Source organism: Xiphophorus couchianus, chromosome 10 (genome assembly GCF_001444195.1).
Source record: "Xiphophorus couchianus chromosome 10, X_couchianus-1.0, whole genome shotgun sequence".
NCBI lineage: Eukaryota > Metazoa > Chordata > Actinopteri > Cyprinodontiformes > Poeciliidae > Xiphophorus > Xiphophorus couchianus.
The window spans coordinates 11377890-11398863 of NC_040237.1; the positions used below are offsets into that span (position 1 = coordinate 11377890).

At 38.1% G+C, this 20974-nt stretch overlaps 1 protein-coding gene across 2 annotated transcripts; it reads right to left on the bottom strand.

Annotated features, from left to right (window-relative positions):
• Window positions 1–1832: 1832 nt before the first annotated feature.
• slc16a5a (solute carrier family 16 member 5a) lies at window positions 1833–18633 on the bottom strand. Of its 2 annotated transcripts, XM_028029824.1 has the most exons (5): window positions 18479–18633; window positions 13610–14065; window positions 9923–10066; window positions 8358–9191; window positions 4745–4959 (listed from the first exon to the last, which is right to left on the bottom strand). In XM_028029824.1, exons 2-5 carry the CDS (start codon window positions 13962–13964, stop codon window positions 4745–4747), a joined length of 1548 nt encoding a protein of 515 aa, XP_027885625.1. In that variant the 5' UTR covers window positions 13965–14065; window positions 18479–18633. The 2 variants fall into 2 exon arrangements, with proteins under 2 accessions (XP_027885626.1, XP_027885625.1); XM_028029825.1 differs by lacking the exon at window positions 18479–18633 and having other exon boundaries at window positions 1833–4959; window positions 13610–13964.
• Between the last annotated feature and the right edge of the window lie 2341 nt (window positions 18634–20974).

Genomic DNA, 20974 nt, shown 5'->3' on the forward strand with positions numbered 1-20974 from the left:
ATGTATTGTGGTGCTAAGCCGTTCAGTGATTTATAAACTAACAACAGTATTTTAAAGTCTATTCTTTGAGCTACAGGGAGCCAGTGGAGGGACTTTAAAACTGGTGTTATGTGCTCTATCTTCCTGGTTTTAGTGAGAACGCGAGCAGCAGCGTTCTGGATCAGCTGCAGCTGTTTGATTGATTTGTTGGACAGCCTGTGAAGACGCTGTTGCAATAATCAATACGACTGAAGATGAACGCATGGATGAGTTTCTCTAGATCTGGCTGAGACATCAGTCCTTTAATCCTGGAAATGTTCTTCAGGTGATAGAAGGCCGACTTTGTGACTGTCTTAATGTGGCTCTGAAGCTTCAGGTCAGAGTCCATCACTACTCCCAGGTTTGATGTGGTAACTAACTACATTTACTGAGTTACATTTGCTTGAGTAACTTTTTGGAAATATTGTACTTTTAAAACACTATTTTTACTTCTACCTGAGTAATATTACAAAGTATTCCTACTCTTACTTGAATGAAGTTTCTGGACATTGCATACTTGTCTGTGTGTAACTTCTCTGAAAAAGGACAAACATGTTTTAATTAAAATGTATGAGACACAGACACTGCGGTTTATGTTAAAGCTACACCCCTTGCTTGTATACAAGTTTTGTTCTGTTTAATGTGATTTTCTGTCTGTTGTGCCATTTGGAGATCAATTGAAGATACTTTAACCCTCTCATGCATGAATTATGATCCTTTGTGTCAGAATTTTTTTTCCATTTTTTAAAATTCTTTTCTTAAGGCATAAAAAAGGTAGGAACATTTTTTTGTAAAAATATTTTTATTTTATTTTTTATTTTTATGTGATCAATTGTAATTTTGTCCAAATACAAAGTTGTTATTTGAAAAATACATCAGTAGTATTGTTCCTTAGGGGTTATCTGATGTCACAATATTTTTTTTACTTGCACGAGTCGTCTACAGTAGAAGGAGGGACCGGGTCGGTTCTCATGCTTTTTTGTCTGTCGGCCATATTGTATTTAACAAAAATAATTTCTTGCATTTGCAGCTGATGGCCAGTAGTTGATGGTATATTTTATGATGCATTAATGTCCACTTCAGTGGTCTGTGTGCATTTATAACATAAAAATCCACAGGAAGCACAAGAAAATGGCTTTTAGATAGCTGTCCACTGTAGTGACCACTATGCATGAAAGGGATAATATCATATATTGTCATTGGAATTACTTTGCTCTGTTCAAACACACATTACTGTAAGCATAAGTTTCATATTTAAAAAAGATTATTTGGAAGTTTTTATTCTGCTCAAAATTTATTTTGTAATCATATTTTTTCCATATTAGTCTGAATTTGTACATTTCTTTATATTTTGTCTGACATTTTCAACATTGAATCAGACTTTACTAAGTAACTGATTGAATCAGTTATTGTCCTTGACTATTCTTTTCATAAAACACCTTTTGAAACACCTCTTGAGTGAAAAGGTGTTTGACTGTGGCACACATTAAATTGAATATCTTAAGATTTCTACTTTTTACTTATGGATTGCACAATAGAATTTAAAATGGCACAATTTAACTGATTCTCACACCTGAGTGGAGAATCTTTGTAGCTCCTCCAGAGTTACCATGAACGTCTTCGCTGCTTCTATTTTTAATGCTCTCCAACCAGCCTGTAAGCTTCGATGATCCACTCACTATATCTTAATAGCTTTGAAAAATGCTTTTCTTTTTAAATAAAACTAGAGCTTACAGTCTATCCAATAACCGGAAACTTTTACAGTTTTGTTATCTAAATTGAAGAACACACACATAAAAACTCACACAGGACAATTTCAAAATTCAACTATTTATTTCCCCTAAATCATAATGTATAAATAAAGAATTTATAAAGATATAATTTGGTAAACAGCAAGACTCCAAAATGTGCTAACAAATCCTCTGATAAGTAATAAACGTCTGGTTAAACAGTTCATTACAAGGACACATCTGATACCTGAAATATTCTGAAATATTTCTTTAATGCTCAACAGTTTCTCGCTCATTTTATTAGCTCTGAACATATATGGACGAAGTGATTGTTTCATTGTTAACTAAAACATGTAATTATTGAAAAGATAAACCACCATTTTGGAGATCGGTTCAGTAGAAACTGTGAAACACAAGGAATCATCTGTGAAAAGGGAGCAGCTGCAGACCATCTTTTCCTAATAAACCAGCTACGTAAAAAGGCACCGTTCCATGACAGAATGAGAGAGCAACAAACATGACCTGTTTCAGATTAAAACAATAAGTTATTTTTGATTTTCTGACACCTTCAGGGGTTTAAAATAGATTATATTTGAATTATTGGAAAATGTTAAACTTGATGTGTTTAAAAAGTCCAAAACAAACCCTGGTCAAACTGCTAGGTACTTTAAAGTGATGCTGATTCACATCAATGTTTATTTGAGTCCAATACTAGAGTTAAACTACAAATCAAAATATGTCCCTGTACTCAAATACAGATGCATCTCAATAAATTACATTAGCATCAAACAATTTATTTCACTAATTTTAGTTGCTTTTACTTTTGACATTGTCTAAATTGGTATGTATTGCATACCAATTCATTGGCCTTAAAGTGGCAGTGTAATAATCTCATCTCAGTAATAGTGTACTGTGGATCCATATGCTTACCGTAGCTTCATTTTTGCACTTTATTCTTAGAGGAATCTCTAAGCATGTAAGCGTTGGAGTAGGTCTCTACGATCAATAGATTTATCAGTCTCATAAGACAATTTAGTTCAAACAAACTTGGATTCATTTGTCTTGATCCTTTAGGCTTTGACACAGCTTAACTGAAAATTACAGGATATTCAAAAAGGAAAAACATAATTGTTTGGTCAGACAAAGAGAAATTTGGCCTCAGTATGATTGGATGAGTCAAGGTGGGACTTTCAAATCTTAAAATACTAAATTGTTAAGCGTGGTGGTGGCAGCATTATGCTGCTGAGCCACTTTGGTTCCAGAAATACTGGCCTCCATGTTCTTCAGTTCAAATTTGGACAAAGCTTGTTCCCAATCTCCCATCAGAACTGGAATCTGAATAAATTACGGCAGTCCTGTTCCTCCTCAAAGCCAGTGATGGGAAACAAAACAATTTAAATATATTTTTGATTCTGCTAAGGTGGTGAGTCAAATTCCAGACAGAATTTCCATAAAGCTTCACCAGGTGGGTCACTCAATTGGGCTCGTGGCAGCTTATTTTTGAACTTTAGGAGAGACCAAAGGATTTCAATGAAATAAGACAAAGCACAGATGCAAATCTAAGATGCAAATCTAAGTTTCAGTCAAGATATTTGGTCTGGTGGTTCCTAAGAAGTTATTGTTTTGTAAGCCAAACATTTGGATTACAGTTGGCTAGTTATGCACATCAAGTAAAGAGAAATCTCTGGACCTGGCGAATAAAAACAGATTGTGCAGAACAAAGGCACCTTTTCCAGAGAACAACCCGACACCAACAGTAAAACACGGTGGAAGTTTTATATGTGAAAAAAAAACAAATCCTGTCAGACAGCTGGAGTTGAAAGTTTAACAATTAGTTTGATTATGACGAAGAAATCATTTATTTATGCTACATCACACAAATTCAAGGTGCAGAAGGTTACAGTTTTTTTAGTGCCACGTTGGTGCATTTCCTAACTAGTTGCTTTTTTCTCCATTGTGCTTCAGTTTCAGTGAACACCTTTGAATTGCAGGCACCAAATCAAACAAAAACAAGATGTTTGTGCAAACATGGCAACGCACTTAACGTTTGTCCTTTAATGTGCTGAAATCTTAATGCAGAAGAAGTGAAAAATTCAAGAACGCTCTTCTGGGGTTATCTGAGTTTGGTCTTTGGACTTTTGCTTAAAAGTAAACAGGCGGGTGATCAGACGCCTCGGTGTGATTGGTTCCTACCTCAGTTGATTTTTGCCGTACACACCGATGCAAACTCAAAGACAAAAATAAAGATAAATCCAGCAAAGATTCAGAAATTAGTGTGAGTTTTGTTTTCTTATAAACGTCCTGGCATGATTAATAGTCTAGTGATACAGATGGCGTGGATAAGACCAGCAGCATTTTACAATAAACAGTACAATCACATTCATGTTGTAAGTGCACATTTGTTCATTTTGGTAAGCAACTTTAACCAACACTAGCTGTGTTTCCATTACAAATGTGCACAAACCTTTGTTGAAAAAACAGAATTTCACAACTGCAGTGTTTCTGTTAAATAAGAAACGCAATTAAGTTCACATGTGGATAAGTTTGTTCACGCCATAAATCATTCAAAAATAAAAAAAATTTAAAAAACATGCCACGGCATCATCATGCTACCACATCCTGTCGTTGTCTTCGTCTATTCCACCAGTAATGACATCTGTTGGTTGACCACATGACTCGTGTGATGCGAAAAAAGTTTTTCCTTTTCAGTTTTTCAAAATACACTAATTTTGATACGGCTGAAAAAGTAACCTCATCCTAGTGCAAAAGCTTTTTATCCAAAAATGTGAGCTTCTTTTCATATAAAGCAAATTTCCTTTTGCAATTCCAAATTGCACAATTTATACGGTCAATGGAAACGCAGCTAGTGAAAGTCATTCCAAGTATTTCACTGCTCCAAATATCAGGAATAATCTGCAAAACTGCATGGACACAGTGGCAGCAGGTTCACAGGCTGGTGATACGCTCCGTCCCCAGGCTGAGGCCTCGTCTCCCTGCTAGGGCCGGTCGCTGTACTCGCAGACAGGAGGGGCGTCGGCTGCAGGTTTCTCTGCTTCGGGCTGAGCAGAGAGCTGACCCTGCAGCGATGCCTTCCTCTCCTTTTTGTCCAGCCAGAGGAAGGACAGTATCAGGAACAGAGCGGAGGAGGCAACAACGGCACTGCAGGCGATAAAGACGTAGAAATATTGTTGCGTGGTGTCCACCAGGACCCCTGTAGCAAAGGAAACAGTGACAGTAAGTATTTTAACGCTACAGGTTGCTGCAGAACTGCTAACTTTAAGATGCCAAACATTTGCCATAAGGAGTAGTTTTAAGCTTTCCTTCCTTGGAGGGCTAAAATGATTAATCGTGATTAAATGATTATTGAATTAGTTAATAAACAATCTTTAACTTGAGTATACACAGTAAAATACCATTTGCTAAATAAACAGCATACTTAGAGCAGTAACTAAGCCAAAACTGTACAAAAAATTGTATTTGAGGTAAAAAAAAACAATTTGTCTGTAAATATGTGGCTTCACCTGGTTCAAATTCTGTAAAAAAAAATAACATAATTAAACCTCTTTTAAGCACTTTTTCCCAGACAATTATTAATCTGTTAATCCAGAAAATAGTCTACAGATTAGCCTTATAATCTACTGATGCTAAGTCCAGCAGAAATGGCTTTTCGCATGTTGATGTTAGTCCATCCTTTGCTGCAAGCGTACACTAAAGGGATTTTATGTTATTGCATTTTGGGCAAAATAAATGCTGTTTCATATTTTAAAAAAGGAACTGAATCATTTGTTTATTTGCATTTTTTGATGTCTTTCTAATATTGTATAATAAAACGGAGTAAGTGGTCAAATAAAAAAAATCTGCCGGACGTGCCAATTTTTTTTACCCGATTAATTGTCAAACTAACTGATAGGATAATAGTACAAAATTAACTGTTAGTTGCAGCCATATTTTCTTGTAGCCACATTCTTGCACAGGAAAGAAAGCAAGAAAGAAATAATCTTGAAAACACTTGTACAATTTAAGATCAACTAATTTAAAAATACTATATATTTAGCTGTACTTCCTGCCTGCTCCATCAGCCCTTCTCCTCCTCCTCTTATCTCAGCACTAATCACCCAGAGGGACAAATGCTTTTCATTCCACCTCCCATAACTTGTGCAACAAACCCAAACCTTTAGAGTTAATTTAAGCTCCATGTTCAGCCTCTGCATGTAAAACATCTGTTGGAATATTCCAAATCTCACAGATTTGTTTTCTGCATTTAAACGGCAACTAAATTGATTTTCAACAACTTTTACGTACTTTTATTGGAGAAATTGGGTAAAAGATATCAGGCAGACAACACTAGAAGACAAAATGAATTCTACTTGTGCAGGAATTCGTTCTCTGGCAGACTTTTTTGCGTCAGAGCCAAAATTATCACCAGTTTTCCCCCCATGTGATCTGTCTAACACGAGCAGCGCTAGTCTTTGAGAATCTGATGTTACTTGCTGAAAAGCAGTATTCTAATTTACATAAAGATGCAGAAGTATGGACTTTCCCTGAAGCCATGCATTACAGCTCATTTAAATGTGGGTAAACTGCGCTGACGAAGTGGGACGCCATGTACTCCGTGAACTACATTTGCATTTTGTTCCTAAACAATAGAGACGCACAAACTCAGGTTCACAAACATTTTGCACCGGCATCTACATGAGTAAATGTTTGATAAGTACATATTTACAGACTGTTTTGGATCTGAGAATGCTGTTTAAGCATCTTGGAGTTTCAGTGTTCATGTTTAGGATTAATTTCTGCTTTATATACAAACCTCAAACCTAATGCTGTGTTTATCCCGAGTGGCTTCCCAACCTCGTGGCAACATTAAGCATTTTCCTGTTTGGAAAACAAAGTTTGCCGGAAACGGAAAGATGTCTATCAGAAAGTGCAGCAACTTTATGCAGAAGGCAGTAATGAACGACATGAGGTCAGGCAGAATGTGCAGCATGAATATTTAGTGATTAATATGAGATTGTGCCACAAATTAAATTCATTTTCAAAAATATAAACAGAAAAAGAATGAAACTGAAAACAAAAAAGAAATTTAAAAAATATGCAATAATATATTCAGCAGTAAAGTTATAGACTAGAATTAGTTAATTTCAATCATTTATTTAATTTTGGCTGAGGCTGAATTACAATGAAAAAGATTTCTTTCACTTTAAATGCCTGAAAAACTGGTGTCTACACAAATGCACATCGTTTAGGCGGACAAGTAAAGCATTTATTTTAAATAAAGTAAAGAATGAAATTCAATAGTAGAAAACATTAAACGGTGACTGAATCATTTTTTTTAAAGTTACATGTTTTCTATGAATGTTTCCTAGAAATACTAGCATTTTCTAACTTGTTATTGTTGACTCGCGACTGTGAAGCGACTCGCGTGTTCTGCAGGCCTAAACCGATCCTGACTTGTTGCGTCATAGATCATCTAAATAGCAGCCTGCTAATAGTCATCCGAACCCTGAGCGACAGGAATCTTACGATCGTTTCCCCCTCTGCTGCTGCTCACACCCACTCCTCCATAATGTAGCATACAATAGGTTTCCAACTCTGTCTTAACATGCCTTTTTGACTGGAAACAAACTGCAGTTTGCCGATCACCCTTTAAGCAAACATGAGAACTTCCTCCTGAGGACGAGTGATTGTGACATCGTATTAAAATACTATATTATTTTGCTGATTATTTGTGTTCAAATAGGGAAACTAGAGTTTGTTCAGCTCATAAAAAGTGCTGAATAAACGATCCTCACAAATTTACTGGGACCAGCAAGAGTAAAACAGAAACTGGGGACATAAATGAGAAAAGAAAATGTTTTGCTGTTACAGTAAGCCATCATCCACTTTCATAAATACCAGTTCAGCCTTTTTCGATTCAAATGTTTCCACCATAAACAAAAAGACTGTTCCACAGTTGCAACATGCCACCATTTATCTACCAAAAACTAAGCAAAAATGCACAAACTGAAGGTGGAAACAAAGTTACTTCTTACTGTTTCTGTAGAAACTGTGAAGGTTTTTCCTTATTATGTGCAATGATTAATTGATCATCATTGCACATAATTCTTTAGACCATCGCTGGTCTAAAAAGAATAAGTCAGCATGACTTTTAGATTTGCAAAGTTGCAACTGAACCACAAGACTTCTGCAAAAAGATTCTTTCCACTAACACTTGTCAGCATTTCGACTTATTGGGTAAAACAGGTGACATGTTGCAAAAGGTCTTTACCAGGAGTGTCGCGATACAACTTTTTCACTTCCGATGCGTTGCAGCTTTGAGTTCTGGCTGATACCAATAATGACCAGACATGATGTCAGCACAAATTACACACGCTTTTACTTATTTTGTGGTGCAGAATGTTAGAAAAGGCTTGATCAAGGGATATTACTCAGACAGCAAGAATCATCAACAGTGGATAGAAATGCTGGGGTGGACTAAATACTGATATTTTAGATATAGGCCTATATGATCCGATACTTTTTGATTTCCAATATCAACATCTGATCGGGACACCCTCAGTCTTTACTTTGTGAGCTGGAGTTATCATTTTATGATATTTTGTGCGTTACCTGCCAGCGGAGGTCCAATAAGCAGCGTGATGCTCTCCATGACGGCGAGCAGCCCCAGCGCCGACGGGAAGCGCCTCATCTCCACTATATCCATCAGGACGGTGAACATCAGCGACCCGACCACGCTCATCGAAAGTCCGTACGTGACCACATACGCCACCAGCACGGGGAATCCGGCCCCGATGCAGCAGATGCAGTTACTGAGCCCGTTGAAGAGCAAGGCGGAGGCAAACACATAAACGTGGCGCCCTTTGAACCAGGGCATGTTGAACATGATGGCGAACGGCGGCCGCACCATGATGTTAACGATACCCAGGATGGAGAGCAGCAGCGCAGCCCGGCTCGGCTCCATGCCGTAGGCCGTGGCGTACGGAACCAGATATATCAGCGGCACCACGAAGCCCAGCATCATAAAAGTGATGCCTATGGCAAACACACGGTAATGCCGGTTGTTGAGGAACTGATCGAAGGCCATGTGTTCTTTGACGGAGGCCACCAAAGACCTCCATCTGGTCTCAAGCCTCAATTCCCGCTTAGTCTGCTTTTCTGACGGCGGAGGTGTGTGGTCCATCAGCGGCTGGCCGCGATGCTTTTTGGGCTGAAGGGGCCGCATCACAGCGCCACACACGCAGCAGTTCAGCAGGACGGCGCCCAGGATGAGAAAGCTCCCCCTCCAGCCGAACTCTGAGTGGAGGTAGTTTCCCAGGAAAGGCAGAGTGCAGAGTCCCAGGGCCGTTCCCGTGGAGGACATGGCGTTGGCAAACGCACGCCGACGCACAAAGTAGTGACCCAGGATGGTGACAGCCGGCTGGAAACTGAAGCAGAAGCCGAGTCCTGAAACAGAGTCGAGATGCTGTTTTTAATGTCTGGGAAATAAAAATTAAAGACTTGAGATCTTCTGCCGTAGTGATGCACCGATCAGAATTTTTTGGCTAATTCTCAATATCTGTGCTTTCATTTCCACACACATTTTATAAACCTGAAATTATCAATATTAAAAGCAGAGGCGATGTCACACTGTGTGAGTGAAAGAAAGGGTTTATTGTTTCCCAATAATAAACCCTAAGAAGGCCTCTGCCAGAAGATCTCAACTAGAGCTGCAACTAACCATTATTTTAGCAATCTGTTTATTATTCTGATGATTAATTGGATTGAAAAATCTGAACATTTTATTATTTAACCATAATGTATTAAAATATATGCATAGATGAAAAAAATAAATTCCCTTTTTAAATAAGAAAATAAACCTCATATTGCCTTGAATGCAGTAACAGAAATCCTTTAATACATGTATGATTATTTATAGTAAAGGATGCATCTGCAGCTAATCTGCTTCAACATTTAATAATTAAAATAAAAATCCTTCTAACATCAACATTTAAAAAGCTTGATCCTTTCTGCTTGACCCCACTTCCATGTAGGGCAAATCTGTTGAACTTTTTTTTAGAGCTTGTGTACTTCAATTACATCGATTACTAAATTAGTTAATTATTTCAATGACAAATTAATCGGATTAATTGTTTCATCTTTAACCTTGTGTCGTCAGTATAGATCACTTTGCTGACCTGTAATCACTCCAGCGGTGACGTAAAGCTCGGCGATGGAGTTGGTAAACGAGCTGGCGGCCATTCCGAGCCCACTCAGGACCCCACCCAACATGACGGTGGCCCTGCAGCCGAGCTTCCCCACCAGCACGCTGCAGAACGGACCTGTGGATCACATGAAATGCTCTTAGTTTAATGCACACTAGTAGAGGTAGAGGGTAGAGGCTTACGAGGCAGAGGCTGCTTTCCTAATCCTGCCTGCTTCACATAACCTGCTCAGCTGCAATCTGAGACAAGGAATGTTCTAAGAAATGAAGTGTTTGCTTTCTTGTATTTGCAATCAGCATGTGGAATTTTGTAAAGCTGTAAAACTGTTAGGCTGCAAGACATTTTACGTCACGTTCAAAAGATGTATAGAAAAGTTTCTCTGATCTTTAATGTGTTGCGTGTCTTTTACTGCAGCTCATAGATGATTTATGAGAGGGAAGCTTCACACTGTGAATCTGAAAGCCTGAATATTAAATACAGAGATCCCCTTGCTTAAATGTCAGAGGGTGGGGTATCAAGGTTAACACTGCTCAACTTTGTTTCTGAGCTACAGGCTGCTAGATATTTCCAGTGACAGCGTTTGACCTTGTTGAGTCAACAACAGCGGAAAAAAAACCTCAGAATGCCACAATTACAAGCTTTTTTTTAGCATTTAATGTCCATAATATGAACACTAACATTTGTAGATCCTTCAACTTATAAAACTGGAAAGGAAGTGGCAGCTTGGTGCAGCTTAATGAAGATAAATCTTCTTATCCCATTTCTTTGGGATTAAGAACATTTCAAAGCTCAAAGCATTCCTGCCCCTAAAATCCAATAAAACTGCCTGAAAACCTGACTGTAACTCTCAGTGCTGCAGTTCTAGCGCTTACTGTAGCCGATTTGATCAGAAAGCTGAACAGCAACGATATGATTTCAATTAGATTTGGTCTGCGGTGGATCCACAAAGCTCAGGCACCAAATCCAAGCCCATCTGACATGAACAGGAAGTTCACACCGTGACGTGAAGAGGTTCATAAAAGAGATCAATACACAGAAAAGCATCTTATCTCCACGCTGTTCTCGAGGATTTGCGTTATCAGCAGCAGAGGTGAAGCAGAGGGCAGCTGCCCGTCTCCACAGCACACCAGACACAGGCAGGGGGGAGGAACGTGTGAGAAACTTCAAACCCATCGTCAATGACTTTCCATTTACACATTAACTGAATCAAAAGGCTTCCTGTTCAACAAAATCAATCTGCGATGATGGTTTTACCCACATGTGCAGACAAGTTAGGCGGCCAAATATATTAGATTATATTAACTGAAGTGATTATAATAGATGCTCCTTTCAGACTGCGTTGCTTTAATCTCTTATAAGACTAAAGAAGTTGTAATTTCTACACCACCTTTCCATCTACTTGTGTAGCTGCATACATGTGAATGTTTTATTCCATGTGTTTCTGATGTAAACTATAATTGTTTCCACGTCACTCGCAGATTCCCAGTTTAGCGAGATCAGGTCAGCTAAATCAAAATGTGGCGTACAGTTCTCCAAGATAAGCTGCGCTGCTGAACCACAGCTAATTGGATACAGTAGCTTTTTTGCTGGATTTTATTTGATACATAAAATCCAGTGGAAAAAAAACAACAACTAATTACATGCTTAAAATGCAAAATAAATCTGGTGGCTACTTTCTTCTGCTTGGTGTAGATAAACCTGAACTTTGAACACACATCCGTCCCACCCTGTTTAATGTGTTACACTGGGCTTGAATAAAAGTCTGATAAAAAAAAAGAGGATGTTGACATTACTGCTGCACAGACCATTCTCTGAGTAGTCGTCAAATCCTGGTGGAGGACAGCAAAAAATAAATAAATTACAACATTTTTTTATTAAAGAGGCTTTAATAAAAGATTTTTGCCCTACTGCAACTCAGAAATAAAAATATGCTAAAATATTGGTGGCTTCAAACTGTGCCAGGCATGGTGGTGGCAGCATTACGCTGAGGGTCCGTTTTACTGCTCCTGTTACAGGTGGATGGAATATTAGACTAGGAGAACTACCTCCAAATTATTCAACTGCGCCTCAAATCTCCAAATAAATGGTAGAAACGTGAACACAACTGGTTGTTCCAACAGGACAAAGAACCCAAACTGGTTTTGGAATAGATCAAATTAGCCAACATTAAGCTTGTGGAATGGTCCAGATGAAAACCCTGTTGAAAATATATGAACTGAGCTTAAATGTCTGGTCTGGTGAGAGGAAAACACCAATTTGAAACAACTTAATTTTTCAAAATGACATTTTTCAAAGTCAGAAGTTAATTTATATGACTGGTTTCTCTGCTACATTCAAAACGAATATTAAACCAAATAAAGTTGAGAATTCAAGTTAATTTTTTTGTCTTAACAATTCACAATTAATTAAAACTTTCTCACCCATTTCTTGTTCTCAAAATTCATTGTAGTTTCTTGTTGTATATTCCTTTAAAGAGAATTGCTTAAATGAATCATTAAGGCCTGAAATTAGTATGAAACTCTTGCCAAGGATGAGTGGATGTAAATTACTGACCTAGAACCACATGCAGGCTCCAGCCCGTCTGGGTGTCTGAACATAATTAAGCAGGTAAAGTGAAAGGAATAGATGGATGGAGCAAAAAGCAGAACTCTGTGAAAACTAAAACGGTCAGTTTTGGCTTTGGGAAATAAGCCTACCACGGTTTCTCATGAAATAATCTCATCTAAACCAACACAAACACAGCAAGACTCGCAAATTCCTACTCTCACCTTTCACACGTTCCCCTGAACAATACAAGCATTTATCCCACCCTCTGTAGCGTATAAAAGGGCAACTTCTAAGGATATTACATTTGTGAATGTTAATATAACTGTAGTCGCAGTCATATTAATATCTACATTGTTATATTATTATTATTGTTGTCAAGAAGAATTCCAATGAATGTTTAAAAGCCCCAAAACCGTCCATATTGTTGGGATTGTTAGCTATTTTCTCAGCCGTTTGTTTAATGAGAGCATTAAGAAGTATCAATAAATGTGAAATTATGATAAACTCCAGTTACTGTGTGCAGTGTAGTGATACAAATTAGACTTCTTTATCTGACTGGTGTCCTGCAGAAGACAAATGGAGTCTTTTTCAAGAGCAGTCACAGACATACAGTCACCTAAAACAGAAGTAAAAAAATAAGCAATCGTCCCTTTTATCGTTATCACAACAGCACCACAAAATACTGTGAGAAAACTTTTTGTTGTGTTAAATATCTGAAATGCTGCCAAACTGCTGCCATGTTTTTTTTTATTTTTAAGAAGTTATGAGGCACAATGGTGAAACCTGAAGCTGCTGCTGTGCAAGTTACAGGATGTTGCTAGGTAACCACAAGTTACTCAACAGGTTGTTGGTAGGTAACCAAAGAGTGACTGAGTTTAGTTGATGCCACCAACCTTGCTAGCCATAAGAGACTGAGTGGCTAAAGTCTTTCCTCTGCCTGCATCCCCAAGAATGCTGCACGGTTCTGGATCGTATCCAGTGAAATTATTGAACGTTAAATCACGCATATTATTTATTGATATTGATCACGTGTCTCTATCGCAACATTGATTTATTGTCCAGTTCACATATTAGCGTTGGCCTTTAATGACAACCATGACTCAGCCGGTTTACCTCCTGCGTGAAGCGCCGACGTCATGATGGACGGCACCCAGGATGTTTCGCTGTTGGAGGCGTGGAACTCGTTCTGCAGGTCTGTGTAGAAGATCCCCACACAGGAGGGAAAGCCCAGGGTCATGGCCAGGACCAGGATGGTTGCAACCAGCACCGCCCAGCCCCAGCCGCCATCCGGAGCGGTGACAGCTCCTCCCGTTATAGCGACGGGGTCTCCGCTTTCACTCCCTCGCCCTCGCTCACAGTCAGCAGCCGCCTCCTGCCCCTCGTCGTGGTCCAAACCTTTGGCCAGGTCGAAGGTCTCCGAGTGGAGACTGAGATCACTCGAGCCCCTGATTCCATTCCGCTGAGTCATTTTCTGCTCGGCACTTGAGGCGGGACTCTGGCGTTAGTTCTGCAGGGTGTGAAGGAACGTTGGCTGTCCATGTCACTGCAACCGCTGGGTCCTCAGGAGACCTGGGATCACAATCACGTAAGGAGCAACGTCAGAGTGCACACTTCAATCCTTTTTATTTTTTATCTACTCTTCTTAGCAGATTAGCTCAGATTAGCTCAGGCTTTGACCAGCTTTCCTGCATCTGCTGAAGGAATGTTTCCTCACAGCATGACGCTGCCACCACCATGTTTCAATATGTGGGTTGTGGGGAGGGCGGTCATGTGTTCCACACAGAGCATGTAACATGTCCTAAAATTAACCCCGGTCTCATCTGACCTGAGTACTTTCTTCCACACCGATCTGTTCGTGTCTAAGTTTTAATATATAAATACACACATTGGCGTCGAATCAGCAGTGCAAGTTGAAGACCTGCACTAATATCATACAAAAAAAATCTCATTAAACTCATCTGAATGTACTCAATAGACTTCTTCAATTATTTAGGATATCCTGACATGTTTAATGTGATGTTTTAGAATTAATTTTTTTAAAAATAATTTCACAAACAAAAATAAAATCCTGCAATCTTCTATTATGTAAAAGACACAAAATCCTGCAATGCCGACGCACATGAATTTGCCATTTTACCACTGACAAAAATAAAAGATAAAAAATTCAACACCTGCATCTGTTTACCAGTGTGTGTGGTAGATTAGCTAGTTTAGTGTTTTTCCAATTTTTTTCCAGCTTTTCGTGCCGTTTAGATAAAAGTGTTTGCTTTTAGTTATGTCTGAGTCCAGGCTGAAGCACAGAGGAAGCCAAGCCTTCACAGCCCTACCTTATAAATAATGAAGTGGACCTGCACTTCCTTGCTAGGCAGCTGCCAAAACAACCTATTTTTAGGTCTCGTCTTATAACATTACTTTGGTTTAAATCCTTATAAATTCCTTTATAGTTAGCAGCCTTTACCGTTTTCTTTGTGAAGTACAAGACTTTTTAAAACTATTTCTTGAGCTAATTAAATCGATGAAAAACAACATCTACAAATAAATATTCAAGGCTTCCTTTAATCTCAGCTGAAAAGTGAGTGGTATTTGTAAAAAGACAGTTGATTATGTGATAACCTCACATAATTTTTTTGACCAAGTGGACAAAAAAAAGCAGAAGAAGCAAAACTTGGAGCTCTGATCTCGTCTAACATTGCAAAATTTCTACAGAGGTTTTCACAGAACCAATAAGAAAAGCTCCAAAGCTGGAAAATGGACAGAAGATCCTGCCTCATTAATTCATTTAGTCCTTTATTTAGTCGTTTTTGCACAATCAAAGCCTGCAGGGAGAGAAGCCTGTCGAACACATTTCCTGTGCGTATTCATTTGTCCGCATTTCATAATAAAACATGACCAGACATCCAGAACTTCACGCCTGCAGCTGCTCATTTAGCAAAACCTTGATAAGTTTAGGGAAGAACCGCCCTGCTCGGCGTCAGAGGGAGTCGAGCCAACGTGACACCAGCATGAGCTTGTAAAAACGACTGAATGAAAGGCCTTCTGTGAAAACGTTCCCCCAGCAGTTGGTCCAAAGACATTCAACACCGTTTCCACATGCAACTGCTGAGCAAATCTCCTGAGAATCTTTTCCCAAGAACAAATCTTTCAAGGACATGATACAGATTATCTGATCTTTACCAGGTTCACTCAAGCGTACAAAAACACAACAGGGATTCATTATTTATTTATATATATATTTTTAAGTACGCTATTTTTCAAATATCTTTATCTAATTTTTATTAGGAGTGCATTGATTTCACATTTCTGGCCAAATTCCAATTACCAATCTTTAAAAAGGATGGCCTGCCAATTCTGATTTTGGCCAAAACTTATTTTTTTGTCTACAGTGTCACTAAATATAGCAAAAAAGTCACTCAGTTGGCAGCAGTGGGGTGACTGTTGTTAACTGGTCCAATACTTCACATGGAAGTACTGGAAGATAATGATCTCCCAAAATTAAAGAAATCAGCGTTGATAAATCGGTTAGTTGATAAATCGGTTAGTTGATAAATCGGTTAGTTGATAAATCGGTTAGTTGATAGATCGGTTAATTGATAGATCGGTTAGTTGATAAATCGGTTAGTTGATAGATCAGTTAGTTGATAGATCAGTTAGTTGATAGATCAGTTAGTTGATAGATCAGTTAGTTGATAAATCGATTAGTTGATAAATCAGTTAGTTGATAAATCGGTTAGTTGATAAATCGGTTAATTGATAGATCGGTTAGTTGATAGATCAGTTAGTTGATAAATCGGTTAGTTGATAGATCGGTTAATTGATAGATCGGTTAGTTGATAAATCGGTTAGTTGATAGATCAGTTAGTTGATAGATCAGTTAGTTGATAGATCAGTTAGTTGATAAATCGATTAGTTGATAAATCAGTTAGTTGATAAATCGGTTAGTTGATAAATCGGTTAGTTGATAAATCGGTTAGTTGATAGATCGGTTAGTTGATAAATCGGTTAGTTGATAAATCAGTTAGTTGATAAATCGGTTAGTTGATAAATCGGTTAGTTGATAAATCAGTTAGTTGATAAATCGGTTAATTGATAAATCGGTTAGTTGATAGATCGGTTAGTTGATAGATCGGTTAGTTGATAGATCGGTTAGTTGATAAATTGGTTAGTTGATAAATCAGTTAGTTGATAGATCGGTTAGTTGATAGATCGGTTAGTTGATAGATCAGTTAGTTGATAAATCAGTGCCCCTCTAATTTTTACTAAACTCAAAATATAAAAGTGCAACTATATGTAGGCCTGTCACAATAAGCAAAAAATCAATTATTTGCATGATAAATTAAAACAACCTCAATAATTTTAATTTACAGGATTTATTGTTTTTCTCTTTTCCCTCTTTCTGCCAAAAACTGGACAACAAAAGTCTTGAGTCTGGTGTTTCGGTCTCAACTAGCTCTTTTTTTTGAAAGATATTTTTGTTTACAGAGACTTCATAATTCATTTTATTAGTTTTTTTCTGTTTTATTTATGTTTTATATTTAAAATGTCTTCCAGTTCCAGTTTTAAATGTTCATTAGAATTTAAGTTTATTTATTATTATTATTTATTATTATTTTATTAATCTTTGTGAATGTGTTTTTACATTATGCCATTACCATTAAATTGCTTAAAAATGCTCTCAAAACAACAATATTATGGTTTGTCGCAATAACTTCTGGGACAATTTATCGTCCAGCGAAATTTGTCATAGTGACAGGCCTAACTGTATTTTGACACATGTGCAAGACAAAAGAAAAGTGAAGAAAATGATCTCCCAAAATTAGTGGGAGTGTTGAATCATTTAATCAAAAGGAAAAAAAAGTTCAAAAAAAGTCTAATTCTGTCATTTAAGGAAGAAATAAAATGCAGATTTTGACTTATTCTAGGATCTCACGTAACTAAATAATACAGGTGTCCCATCTTCTTCTTTTACACACTACAACTTCTAGTGTAATCCCCATGTCTAGACATCATTACCGACTCACAGCTTAGAAATGTCAAAGTTAAAATATTAAATATAACACTTATTTATACTTTTTTTATACCCATTATTCAGTTTTTATAGAGTAACATCAATTAATAGGATGGTATTAGTGGTTAATTATATTGGGCCTGACAAATTAGCAAACATGCCTCTTGTAGCCTATAAAAACCCCAACCTTAATAGCAGTAATTTTTGGAACATGTTTCATTCATTTGTTTGGATTTAATCTACAAATAATTTATAACAAAATTCCTCAGATTGTCAGTAAATGCTGCTTGACTAGCATAAGTGGTACAACACTTTGGAAGAAGATCAGTTATCGCATCAACATCTTAGTTTATAATGTTGATTTGTTTGTTTTCCTCAAGAAGAGTGCTGTCGGCGGGGAGAGGTTGTGTGCCTGGTTTATTGTGGGGTGGCAGGAAAAACAAATTTGCCCCAGGCACTATTCCTCTTCCTGCCAGACAAGTGAAGAAATCCTCGTGGACCTCATTTATCTTTGGTGAAATAGTTTGATGGCAGCTGACCTTTCTGTGGGACGGGCCACCCTGACAGGATGGAGGAGCAGCTTTAATGTCACTGAATGAAGCCTCAGCTTTTAAACTCTCTCGTTGAACAGTTCTCTGTTTTTCCCTACATTCTCTCCCGACTCGTCTTTATTCTCCCTTGTTTACGTCTAAAAGTCACGCATGCAAAACCCGGGTTTCCAACCAAAACACAGTCCCAATACTTTCAGACCACCCTGGCTCCACTGCCACGAGATAAAAAAAATGTAAATATGTTTCTCAGTAGATCTAAATCTCGCTGTTTCTCACATCACCGTGAACTGTGAAGCTTCCTTCTGACGGATGAACGTCTTCAACATCAGTTCAGCAAAGAGGAGGAAGTGCTTTCACCAGCAGCCATCGCTTCCGTATTTTTATTTATTTATTTATTTATTTTTTTTAACAAACGCAGTTGCTCACCTTTCCAGTCGTGCAGCTCCTCTGTGTCTGCCGGAGGAAAAACTGTCGAGCTGATATTAGCTCGTAACGGACCACCGCGTCCGCCGCGTGGGCGGGGACTAGATGCGGATCCCGGAGACGACGGGAGCGGGCGGTGAGCAGGCCTCGATAAGCCCCGCCGCTGGCTGTCCCTGAGCGGATGTGGCAAGCGGATTTAACATTTAATAACTTTAAAAGCCAAAAGTTACCAGCAAGCACCAGGCTTACCGTTTTTACAAATGTTTAATATGGACCATATGGGCGTTTACCCAGCGTGACATTAGAAAGGAGGTGCACAGTCACCATATAAAGAAAATATTATTTATCTGCAGTCAATGGGATGTTGGTGCTCCAATCATGCTGCTGAAAATAGGATTATGATGACGTTTTTGCCCTCAATCAAACAATACCAACACTGGTTATTCTATTATGTATTCCTTCTGTTTAGCTATCGCAGATGGGGGTGAACTTTAGCAATGCTCAATGTGAAAATTTCAAGATAGACAGATGACTGAATAACAGAAACTAAATGCTGTTACCCATTGAATAACAACTTCTATATTATTTACATTGCTGTTACATGAATAGTGGATGTCTTCCTGCTGTTCCTGCCACTGCTGGTGAAATATATCAAACGTGTTTATTCTAATTTTGTGTTTATCAGCTGGTGTAACTTTCAAATAGTTACAATTATAACACTTGCATACCATGATGCATTTCAAAATGCACTTTTTTTTTTTAAAGTTTGCTACTCCTGGTATGATCTAAGCAAATTGCAAGTGACGCTAATGACAACATGTATGTCACGCACACACAGAGTAGCTTAGCAGGGATAAATCAGATCTGGTGTTGACAAAGTGTAGGGGCCCCCAAATGAAAATGTCCTTAGGGACCCAAAAAAGCTTGGACCGGCTCTGATGTCCAGCCCTGTTTCCTCTCCACCTGTGCAGCCACCCATACCTGTCTGTGAGGACGTGGCAGTCATGCTGCACGTCCTAGCAACTGGTTGGGCCAACTCTCAACCTTATCAGCTCCGTGGGTGAGGCGTTTAATCTCTACCAGCTGCTTTGCATTTTGCTGATTAAACCCACGTGATCATGGATCCACCAATCACCTGCCTGGCATTTATTAGCCTTTCAGTTTTAGATTATCCTCCCATATTCCAGCTTTTTTCACTGTTAACATTATTTTTGTTTTTGTACAATCTGTGTCAGTTTATTTCTTTTATTGTCTTTGCTTTCTTTTGTATGTAATCTGGACTCTGAGTCTGTAATAAAATCTATCTATCTATCTATCTATCTATCTATCTATCTATCTATCTATCTATCTATCTATCTATCTATCTATCTATCTATCTATCTATCTATCTATTGTGTTGTAAGTTTTCCTTCGTTTTGATTAAATGAACAAACAGCTTGCCATAAGCGTCTGCATGAAAAGCAGTGGAAGGTGGACACAATGTACAATTCATAGAGGGGGGAGAAGCTCACAGAATCAGCTGCTGCTTTAACCAACACGGTGCGGACTGAATCACTGGGCAACAGCAAGTAAAATCCCTGAGCCTTAAGACGTCATACATAAAATTTGTGTTTCAATTTGATACACTAAATCAGAGTTTTAAAGATTCTACTTATCAAAAATGTTCCTTCTAGAGAGGAAGAAAATATTTTTGGATATGGAGGTGAAACCAACAAAAAATAAAATTTGTGTGAAGAATTTTAAATTTGGGCTAGGATTTAAAACAATATCCAGCATCTTAAGGAGAAACAAGACAGTGTGACTCGACTACAAAAACCCACCTTAATGGAAAGGCGAGAGAATCTCATAATTCACAATCTCGCAGTTCTGGACTTTATAGTACAGAGGCAAGACAAAACACTTCAAGAGAAAGCCAGTAAAGTCGTTCCAGCAAATAGTGTATAAAAATGTCCAAATCTGTTGAGACTAAACTGAAACTTTTCGATCTGCATTCAAATTAACGCTGCATATCATCCCAACAAGCTTGTTGCCAAAGTGAAACGTGAAACGATCAGGGACGTAGAAGATGGTCAGAATAAATACAGGGAAAGAAAAACTGTTTTTGGCGGCAAAAGACTTGAGACTGGAGCCGAGGTTCAATTTAAACTCAAACCAGTAATCTGAAAATACTCGTGCAAAATTTATTACAGATTATCCTGAAAAGTATGAGGGAACATTGGACTGTTAAACTATTCCAATGTCGATTAAACTCTGAAAAATGTGCTTTGGGCGACCTCTGGTGGCCTCTTTGCTGCTGTGAAGTCGAGGCTTAATTACTGGAATGCCAAAACGATCTCAACATAATACATACATACATCATAAAGTTTTATATGTGTCTAACTAGAATAAAATTAGAAACTAAAAATGTTGGAAAGGGAATTTTATTGTGTTTTAAAACATAATGATTTATTGTTGAATTAGAGCATTATTCCTTTATTAACCTTAACATTTAATTGAATT